The sequence below is a fragment of the Nymphalis io genome, chromosome 10 (genome assembly GCF_905147045.1).
Source record: "Nymphalis io chromosome 10, ilAglIoxx1.1, whole genome shotgun sequence".
In the NCBI taxonomy this organism is placed as follows: domain Eukaryota; kingdom Metazoa; phylum Arthropoda; class Insecta; order Lepidoptera; family Nymphalidae; genus Nymphalis; species Nymphalis io.
In genome coordinates this window covers 11,446,795-11,458,401 of record NC_065897.1, presented here as the reverse complement: position 1 = coordinate 11,458,401, position 11,607 = coordinate 11,446,795, and the positions used below count along the sequence as shown (strand labels likewise).

The following is an 11,607-nucleotide window of genomic DNA, read 5'->3' as shown; positions in this document are numbered from 1 at the left end:
AAAGACGGGCAAATAACCTGATGTTAAGTGGTTAACACTGCCCATAGACATTGGCTATGTAAGAAATATTAACCATTCCTTACATGAAGGCCATTTCGTTCCCAAGGTTGGTGGCGCAGTGATCAAGATATCCCTTGCGCCTGTAGTTAAGCTGGATCACTCCTTCAAAGCGAAACGCAAGAATACTAAGTCTTTTTACTTACTAAGATTTAATTGACTAATACTATGCTTAATAATATGTAATGAAAACAGACTAATAATTAAGTGAAGACACATAAGTAAGTTAAGTTTATTAGAATCGTGACGTAAACTACATATTTATGGGTACAATTAGAGACCTCCCTTTTTAAATTAAATTCGATGATAACTAGCATAAATTTACCGCACGCACTGCAAAACTTTCGGGTAAACGTGCAAACGTCAGCTGCGCATGCGTACGCGTCGCTTCGACATTTAAATATAGAACGTCGCTAGGAAATCGCCGTCCCATTTTATTGCCGAACTACCACAAACGGCTGATTTTAACCTCAAAATTGATATAATTTAATGAACTGTATAAATAATTGTGTATTATGTTATGTTTAAAATTTCCAATTAATGTGTGTTATGAAGTGAAATCTGGATAATCCTTTTACGAGAGTGAATGTGGACAGACTGTTGAAAATATTAAATCCACGATGTACAGTGCACTGATAATTACGTTATTGCTGTGGAAACATGGTGAATCATTTACATTTTAATTGAATTTCACGCAATTCTCATAATGAATGCTTTCATTATTCCTCAAATTATTTTTATAAAAAAAATGTATTATTAAATGTTAAGTGCTTATCAAAAGCAAATGCTACATAGGTATTAGGGAAATATAACACAGGGAAAATCAGGAGTTATATCTTGCTTTGTAGGAAACAATTCAGGCAAATTTTCAACTTTAAATATCGTGTATTCTGCTCACGTTTTACTGACCATAAAAGCGGCGAGTTAGGGGAAAATATTAATGAAAACAAGAACGTTTTAGAACAAAAAATTTGTAGTTCGTACAATTTAGAAACCCAGTAAAAACCTAGATTATTCCTTGAGTAGATACATATGTATGTATGTTTTGAAGAATATTCTTAACTATTTAATAAAACCCATTGAATAGGGTGAATATATAGTCGATTTGTTTTTATTTATGTACCTTTCATATGTTACCATCTATGGTTTTACAATGCAAAAACTATTAATATTAATAGTCTCAAATATATAACGTGAATATGACATTAGTTTTAAGGATAAAGAGAGTCTTGACGGCCCAAATATTATACAAGGATCTTAAGCAAACATTCGCAGGTTCGCATCTAATAACCACTCACTAAATATGCTTAATTTTATGTTTATAATTCATTTGGGGCAAAATATGCTGAGGAAATATATATCGTATCTTCCACATCATAAATTCGAAGTAGAACAGCGTGATGAAAGTCTTTTCCGTAACTGACGAACCTATGCCCAGCTGTGGGAAATCTATACAATGGGAAGTTTATACAATTCTGTAGTTCAACTGTGTTAAAACGGATGTGATAATAAATCGATGTAATATTAAATACAATGTTCTCTTATTTATTATTTATTTATAAGAAACTTGTAAATTATCTAATATTATCATTTGGAATCAATGACCTTGTCAGCACGGGCGATGGTCCTGTCATATTTTAAAATTAAAATGGACTGAATCTTAGTTGGTGATCATTGTAATTTGGATCTTAATTGATTGCATATATGTTTCAATTTAAATTTTATTTAAATATTTGTATGGGCCAGTGGTTAGAACGCGTAAACCTTAAACGATGATCATGGGTTCAAACCGAATTTTCATATGCTTAATTTGTGTTTATAATTCATCTCGTGCGAGGCGGTTCTAATTTCACTGAATTTCTGCCAATTTGACATAATTCATCTTTTAAATCTAACTTTATTGTAAACAATATCTACATTTTGGCAGTATATATTGTACTCTTTACATGCATAAAAAAGAAAAATAGGTATATATCGAATGGAAGCATCACTATGATTCTGTATAAATAGTGAATGGATTAAATTAATAATAGCGACATCATACGAACACTGACTATCGGATTACAGCGCATCCCTTGGCTGTACAAAAATTGATTATTATTTTTATTAGCCCTGCGAAATTTTGTTTTGTAAAATTTCATATATTATTTTTATAGGTAGATAAGATTTGAATTACACATATACTGCACTGGCACGTTAAATTAATATTCGACTATTTTGTGTAAGTTATATAAAATACGGGAATATTTACATATTATGAGTATAGAGCGGAAATAGAAAATTACAAAATCATGCAGCCAACTGTTATGTTACCTTAGTTATTTCAAATATGTATACGGGATAAAACAAAGGCAACACATTCGCTTTAACTGTATGATGGTAAATGACATGTATGTATGTGTCCAAGTATCCAAATGTCTTGCTCATACATGTATATTTCACTAGCAACGCCGACAACGATAGGCACTTAGCTACCTTTAATGGATTAATATATACGATTCCAAAATAAGAATATGCATATGTTGTAAAACTTTTGATAAAACACAGCATTTAAGTTGTTTAATCTCTCATTCTCTTCTTGTTATATCTCTCATTTTATGTCTTACACACACACACGCATGCACGCAAACTCATTGGTACTTACACTTCAATAAATAACTAATGTTGCTAGTATGATAAAATCGGCTTAAAATATTATTATTAAAAATTCAAAAATAGAACATACAATCAATTTTGATACCTTTACGTATACGTATTTAAAGTATTGTTTTTTTTTACAATTTTCAGGTGTTGTGGAAAGCATTCGAATTCTCGATCTCCGTGTGCCAGGTCACGCTGCAGAGGGCGGGCAAGCTTTATTGGGCTGTCAATTTGATCTAGAAGGAGACGACCTGTACTCAGTCAAGTGGTATAAAGACGGTAGAGAATTCTATCGCTATGTTCCTTCAAATAGCGAATCAACGAGCTACTTTTATATGCCAGGTGTTTTCGTTGATGTTAGTATGGAATATTTTTTTGTTTTAAGTCTTAAAAAAACAATTAAGACTTTTATAAGGTAAAACTGCTGGGCCTTTCGCCGACTTTATGGTGAAGGAAAATTATGACCTGCATCTGTTGAATAAAATTCTGTATTTTAGAAGCGCGGTGAAATAAAATCCCAAACTTTTGAAGAGTATAAGAAGGCTATAGTCGAACAGTGGGAAACTGCAAAAAATACTCTTTACTTTATAATAACATACTTTTAATATTTAATATAATTTTGATAATTAATTTTATATTTGACAAAGGGCAATATATATTTTGTTAACTGCATTGTCTTTTGCAATTTTTAACCGACTTTAAAAAAGCAAGAGTTTTATTTCGACAATTTTCTTTACGTATAAATTGATTGAATGTGATGTCTCCGTCACACATATAAGCAAATTCTTTTACTCGGTTTGTTAAACGATTTTTTTTCTTAATTTTTTACAATTGTTACTGCACAAAGATATAAACGTTAATGATCCTAAATCTTGCAGTTATTCTTAGCCCGTCTCATGACACAATTATTATAAATACTCATACGTTCACAATACGACCAGATGTAGATTATTTAGACGAAGCGTTCATGTGGGTTATAGTGATATTGTTTTAGTCCTAAGCCTTTTTTTTGTTTTCCACGTATATCCAAGCTAACGCCGAGTTTTATTAAAAGCCGTTCAGTATTTTCATGTCACGTGTAAAAACGGTCGATGCATCGTACAATATTCCTATTCAGAAATTTTAGTTTTATCCCCTATGTCGACACAAGGAAAATCACACGAGAAAATTCACACATTCATTCATTTTATCACAATGTTATTGAGGTGAATTTTTCTATAAATATGAACGATAGAAATATTGATGCAGCATGTTGAGGATAATACAAAACACACGAACTATTCTGAAACTAAAAATCTTAGTGCGATGGTTTTCACATCAATCGTTGTATATAAAACCACAACTTGTAAAATATTTATGTAATGCTTACCAAATAAACTATATATTAAATAATCTGCTACTTTGGTTACTCCTGAACACTCTTCGTCATATCGGATTGCCATCCCATCGTTTCATTTCATTTCCTATTTGACGATTCAAAAACGATTGTAAAGTTTATTTGATTAAAATTCATTTTATATTATACGTATATGTATAGCCCTGGAAACTTTAAGTTTTCTAGTGCTGTGGTATATGAACATATTTTAATATTAATATATCATAGAGAAGGGTTTTATTTTTTTTCAATGCAGGCAAAACAAAAACATATCTGGTTTTCATTTTAGTAAAATGATTCGCCACGTATACTAGGTTATTCCAAAAAAATGCTGTCGAAGCCATTTATCTATCAACAATATGAAATACCCGACACCCGTAGAATTATATTTATTTACAATTAAGTAATTTTTTCACACAAACTGAAATCACTTGTAATGTTTTTTTCATATGAATTTAATTTGAAATCAATTTCATTAATTATTATGCGCGACACGAAAGAAACATAATAACATACACATGCACGCAATCACGTTCTTATATAGATACTATACATACAGAAATTTTAAATATAATTATTTAATCTCCACAAGGGAAGTTGGGAAACATTTAAAAACAAACCCGTGTATAATAATAATCGATCACTATCCGCATTATTTTTATATAATTACTCTTTGATAGCTTAAAATTATAAATGAGTGTGTTTTGATAACAATGCTTACAACCTTAAACCACATGCAATTTATTGTAGTTCTATAAAAGTCACGGGTTATTTTTTACTCAAAACTGTTTGAAATATGCCGTGGAGCTGTTAATAGCAGGAGTAGAAGAATTTTAAACCGATTTCAATTCGGGCAAGCAGAACTAAGTAATGTGCTTTATTTCTGATTTTATATTGGCTATGTAGGAAAATGTTTTGACGGCCTTACAAACACTAGCGCGGCGTGCTAGAAGAAACTATAAACCTCCTTAAGTTAAGACCTTTGCCTAAGAGTGAGACATTAACGCCAGTTAAATATTATATATTAATTGAAATGTATATAAATTGATTTCAAGGTATCCCGTTCATCTAGTACGGTTGTAACTCTTGAACACATAACCCAAGATTCCGGTGGTCGCTATCGCTGTGAGGTTTCAGGAGAAGCACCATACTTCGTTACTGTTTCTGAAGATAAAGACATTAATATACATCGTAAGTATATTATTTTAAATATATTACCAAATTTAAATAAAAAATCTTAAATATTTTTTTTTTCAGTTTTACCAAACCATGCGCCGAGAATGGAGGGACTTAAAAATGAATTGAGAGTAGGTGACTTACTCGCAGTTAACTGTACGTCATCGAGGTCTCGTCCTAAAGTACAAATTAAATGGCTAATTAACGACTTACCAACTCCAAAAAATTACATAAGAGGACCCTTTGACAAAACATCAAGAGAACGTTCTGACGCTCGGGACACAGTCTTAGAACTGAGTTTTGTTGTAAGACAGAACCACTTCCATGAAGGCGTTCTGACGCTGAAGGTGAGAAGAGAATGGTATTTTATTATAATGTGGATTATATTTTGTTTCTTTTGGATTTACGCACTAATGTTAAAATAATCTGACTTACTAGCAACTTTTGCACGTTAGCTCGGCGTTGATATGCTATACTTTAATTGCCTAACTGTGTCTTTGTAGTTAACTGATGAATGAAATAAAATAATCATTTAATATATATGTAGATATTACAAAAAGCTCAAAATTTTGTAGCAAGTCTTGTATAAGTGTAAAGTCGGGACCAATAGCATATTTCCGATATTTAGAAATTCATGCAGTTCTTTTTTTTTAGTGTCAAGCTTCGCTCGCTCCACTTTACCAAGAAGAAGTAGTTCACCATATCTTGCAAGTATCTGAACCGACACGAGATGACAACGCATATTCCGTAATGAACAACTATGAAGAGACCGTTTTTCAGGCAAACACCGACTTTTTACCGGCTGCCGAATCGCAAAGTGATGTAGAAATTCAAGGTTGTTCAAGCTTTTTCGTGTAACTTTCTTTTAATTTTATTTATAATTAATTGATTAACTTTGATTTAAATAAAAAGCCGAGATGGCCTAGTGGTTAGAACGCGTGAATCTTAACCGATGATCGTGGGTTCAAACCCGGGCAAGCACCACTGAATTTTCATGTGCTTAATTTGTGTTTATAATTCATCTCGTGCTTGACGGTGAAGGAAAACATCGTGAGGAAACCTGCATGTGTCTAATTTCATTGAAATAATGCCACATGTGTATTCTACCAACCCGCATTGGAGCAGCGTGGTGGAATAAGCTCCAAACCTTCTCCTTAAAAGGGAGAGGAGGCCTTAGCCCAGCAGTGGGACATTAACAGGATGTTATTGATTAACTTTGGTCATTTCATCCCATATTTAAACCTCTTAGGGTATTATTTTAAAAAACGTAGATACAATTGACTATTATTTGTAAACAGAAGCCTTAACAACAACTATCCATTTATGTAACGTTAAAAATAAACGAATTACCATGCAATTTTTTATCACCTATTAAAAGTTCTTAGGTGCTATTTTTTATGTTATATTTGTAACACGTGTGCAAATATTTATGCTTCATTTTATTAAGTAGAAGATTACATATGTAATATTATTTTTCTAATATTACAGTTTACTTATATTTTTCAGATAAGAAAGCAGCTTCAAAACTTTCGCCATGGGCCATCATACCATCGATAATTTTCTTACGAATGTTCGTATAAATACGACATATTATGTACATAATATTATTTGCATTTTATTATTAATGTTAAGTATATAAAATTCGCTTTGGTAAAGTAAATATTTCGTTATCATAAATAGTATGATATTCCTTAGCGTTATATTTGTGATATGCATTTTGTTTTTAACTTCTATGTATTTAATGAGAAAATATTATGTCTAATATATACATTTAAAAAATTGTATACTTAAAAGACGAATGTTAATTATGTAATTAAATTAATAAAATTATTTAGTTACTCTTTAAAAATAATGATTGTTCCAGACTTACGTGTCGTATTTTAATTATTAAGATTTATAACATTTTTCAATGTGATATAATTGTATATTCCGATGATATTTTTATTTAAAAAAGTTAAATACCTAGTTCTATATTCTTTATATTACAATTACAATTTATCAATAAAATTCAAAAGAAACTGCAGCTTATTTATTTAATTTTCAAGTTATAATTTTAGTCATCAAGAACTGTATCGTAAATTTAATTCGTAGTAGAATCTCTAGCCCCTTTCTTACTAATTGCTCTGAAATTTTATGATTATTACAATATAAGCATGAAAATACTTATAAATATTAAGGAGTCTTTCGAATTAATATAGATTCACCCAATTAGTTAATTTGGAGTATTTATAAGCCAAGTCAAGGAAAAGAAGAAAATTCAATAAGATGTCTTCATATTTAAATATATTTGCTTTGAAATTATTCAATAATAATTCTTAAATTTTAAATGGTGCCTAGGGAACAGGTCACACGTCATATTGTAATAGTAATTAAAGTGAGGTTTCTGTGAATGTGTGTAAATATAATTAGAATTTTAAAATGGCAAGGCTTCCCTTTTTAATTGTAATTTTATTACCTTGTGTTAAGCATTTGAAACAGAGAACATTTTTAGGAATAATATGTAGACTTGTATATGATTTTTTTAAATAACAAAGTGATGCTTATCCATACAAAGGAGATCAATGAAATAAAATAACAAATGTTTGCTTTATATTGTGTATTTATTTGCTAATATTTCTGATAGGGATAATTGAGTGAAAATTCGACTGGATCGCGTATACGCTGTGAGATGTAATCAATATCCGGAACCACGAGGACCGTTGGGGCCACCACTTGGGTAACCATCGTTTCCACCAAAATCATTGGATCCTCTACCACCACCTCGAGGGCCACCTCTGCCGCCTTGAGGTCCACTAGGATAACCACCATCGCCTTGGCTACCGCGGTAATTATTCCCGACTCCTTGTGAATTAGTACCAGGAAAGCCTCCGCTGCCTCTACCTCCAGGATATCCTTGTCCTTGACTATCAAATCCTTCTCCACCTGGTCTTCCACTAGGATAACCAGAAGAACCTGAGTCTTGACCAAAACCGGGTTGTTGATATCTTCCACTTTGAGGCCCACTGCTCGACTGTGGGTAACCAACACCATTTCCGGCGAAAGCGTCCGCATTTGCATCGGCACTACTGTATCCCTGGTTTCTGCCTGGAGCACCACCTTGAAAATTTTATAACACGAGTATTAGTTTTATAGTTAACAGTATATTATGGGTTCAAACTCGTGCAAGCAGCACTGAATTTTCATGTGATTAATTTTTGCTTATAGTCAACTATAAACATTTAATTAGTGAAGGAAAACGTATTGATTGACCGGCATGTGTTTGATGAAATTTATTCAATAAAGCCTTTAATTTTTATCTTACTAACTGAACACAATCATCACGTAAGCATACATATCTCATTCTTTCTACAGGGAGAAAATTTATCAAAACACGCTAGAATATAGATATTTAAAAATTTCATAAAAAATTACCACGTCCAAAACCCGATCCTGTACCACTCCCAGCGCCTGTTAAAGAAATACATAAATATTATTTTAGCTTCTTTAACAGCAATAATATCATAATTTATTTATTAAAAAAATACTATTAAATTATTGTTTTAACCCTGGCTATCACTTCACTTAGTAAAATCGACATAAAGTAAAAATAATCATTTTTAAAATAAATAACATATGCGCAGATGCCATGCGCGCGATAAACAAACCCTCATATCGAATTTGGGGCTTAAAGCCCTCACTATCTGCCTCGTACTCGACCACCTGCTTTCTGCCATCAGGTAGAACTACATTATATTCCCCTGTGGTTACATCTCCATCGCGCTGTTCTGAATGACCAAACTTAGTACCTGTTTCCGGATCATCTACCTCATAGCTAAATTCATATTTAGCTGGTTCCTGCGAAATATAAATAATGGCTGTCATCGTAAAACTTGATAGCTCAAAATACATTTTCAGCAATTAATTATAGGCTTTAATCACAACTTACATTAGATTCATTTACCCCTGATCCACGATAATTTTCATTTTGATTATTTAAATCATTACCGAAATCAGGGGTGCCGTACGACGAAGCCGGAGATCCACCAAATGGTTGCCTCGAGCCTTGACCTCCATTTCTTCCATTAGAGCCTGTACCGCTTGGAGACCGATATTGATTAGATGGTGTTCCATACGAAGAGTCAGGTCTTTGTGAAGAACCACGTCCACGGAACGGGCCATTCGATGCACCATTGGATCCACCTTGATTTGGAGTTCCATATTCGGAACTTGGACCAAAACCTTGTCCTGGTGCTTGAGATCCGCGTGAACCATCTCTGGAAAAACCACCGGATCCTTGTCCTGGTACTCCATACTCTGCTGATGGAGAAGATGGATTTACTCCACCTGAATTGAAACCATCGCCTTGGTTTCCTGAACTTGGGGAATCGGAACTAAATCTACCGGGCGATCTTCCACTATTTCCTCCTGGAGGCCCATATTGTGACGATGGACGTCCTCCAGCCCCGGAGCCTGAGTTAGGAGGTAGATAGCTATTTACTGGTGGTTCGCATTTGCTCGTCGTTAATGCGAGAGCAGCTAAGCACAAAAACCACTGTAAAACAAATTAAATTTATAGTTAATATACTAATCAACTAATTTCGTAGTTAAACCTTTAAAAGTATTTATTATAGAAAAGAAAAATATTACTTACCAAAAACATTTTTGCAGAGTGAATTATAATACTTGAGAAGATTATTAGATGTTTCTGTTTCTAAACTTACAATTGGAATATATTTTGAATATCCAAACCAAACTTATATAGTGATCATATTGGTGAATGTCGTATTGACAACAATCCAAAAGGTGCGCACGCGCATCGTGTCTTAGCTTAATTTCGTGCATCCATCTCCAATTGCGAGCAGCTGAAATTATTGCGGCACTCGACATTGCCATAATTTACAGATATCTTTTATGTCACAGTTGACACGTTAAACAATAGCTTGTATTGTTTACTAACTCGCTCATTATTTGCTTATGTTTTATATAAATGTTTATAGATTTGAATTAAAAATTAATTAGCGAAAGTACTTAACCTATGGGTAAATATCAATTAAATATTGCCATTGTTTCATGCAATCTTAGTGACTTCACTAATCTAAAATTTTATTACATAATAAATTATTAGACATTCATACATTTATTGTGATGGCATTCGTGTGAACTTTACGGTATTGAAGTCGAGAAAATTAACCTTAAGTATGACAGCTATGTAGTCGGGCAATCTATACAAGTACGTAAGTAACCACTAATAGACTTAATTTTTTCCTTAAATTATTGATTAAAAAATGAAAAAAAAAATAAATGAAAAAAAAAATTACTTCCGTTGTTTTTAACTCGACTTATCTCCTGATTAAACTTTAGTAGTTTAGTTAGTTATGTGAATTGCGTATTATCGACGATAATAATGAAAACTTTGACTATAATGAGCTAGTTAATATTACACACATAAAGAACCCACTGAACTAGTTCACAATTATTTTATAGATCTGTTTTCATTTACGTACTCTTTAGTTTGCTCCGTAAAGTATTCGCAGGGCTACCGCACACAAGTAATGACAATTTTATTTTTATTTTATTTGTATAATAAATATTTGTAAAATTAGTTTTTAATTAAATGCTTTTTTAAGTTTATGAGGATGGTCTCCAAATTGCTTATCAGATGATTGAAAACAAAATTGTTCCTTCAAATAAAAATCCTTGAAATAGTTTTGCAGGATTAAATTAGTTAAAAATAAAAATAAAAGTATGTATAACAAAATTATAATAACATGGCTTGTGTTTGATCAAAAACATTTAAAAATATTCGAAAATCTAAACAAGTTAACTTGTTAAAACAAATTAACAATTGAATTTATAAGCCGAGAGAGATGGTATTAGCAGCCCTTGTTTATTTCGAATACAAACTAAATCGGATCGTGAGTTTACTCCGTGCTCTTCCAGAGCTGCGTCGTGTGATGCAATATTTTTGCTCATTAACGGCCTCACACACGACAACACACTACTTATAATAAGCCATCTCTATACACTTTTACAATAAATTTAATATTTCACAATACACTTTTACGCTATCATGTTATTGATCACTTTGATAGAAGCAATGGAAAAGTTTAACTCACGAAGTAAAGACATACTTATAACGAGTTACCTAATTCAAAATTGTTCGTTCATTCTTCGTGGTTTAAATTATCGGATACTTTAATAAAAAAGTGAGATTACACAGATAATTTATAATTAAAAAAAATACAGATGGCAAAAAAATATTTTTTTAAGAGTCATATTTCATGCAGTATCTAAATAAAAAATAAATAAATAATAAATATAAGTATATATTTTTTATATTTTATAATTTGAATTAAAGAGCTAATTACCTAAGAGTGCCT

The 11,607-nt window shown here is 31.9% G+C and overlaps 2 protein-coding genes across 2 annotated transcripts; one reads left to right on the top strand and one right to left on the bottom strand.

Moving 5' to 3' along the window:
* The first annotated feature begins 508 nt into the window (after positions 1–508).
* Positions 509–6,896, top strand: LOC126771156 (uncharacterized). Its single transcript, XM_050490912.1, has 6 exons — positions 509–720; positions 2,845–3,053; positions 5,128–5,263; positions 5,330–5,595; positions 5,903–6,083; positions 6,755–6,896. The coding sequence occupies exons 1-6, from the start codon at positions 678–680 to the stop codon at positions 6,826–6,828; spliced, it is 909 nt and encodes a 302-aa protein (XP_050346869.1). The 5' UTR covers positions 509–677; the 3' UTR covers positions 6,829–6,896.
* Positions 6,897–7,922: 1,026 nt separating this feature from the next.
* LOC126771407 (pro-resilin-like) lies at positions 7,923–9,927 on the bottom strand. Its single transcript, XM_050491273.1, has 5 exons — positions 9,879–9,927; positions 9,174–9,779; positions 8,893–9,082; positions 8,660–8,695; positions 7,923–8,344 (listed from the first exon to the last, which is right to left on the bottom strand). Exons 1-5 carry the CDS (start codon positions 9,885–9,887, stop codon positions 7,923–7,925), a joined length of 1,263 nt encoding a protein of 420 aa, XP_050347230.1. The 5' UTR covers positions 9,888–9,927.
* Between the last annotated feature and the right edge of the window lie 1,680 nt (positions 9,928–11,607).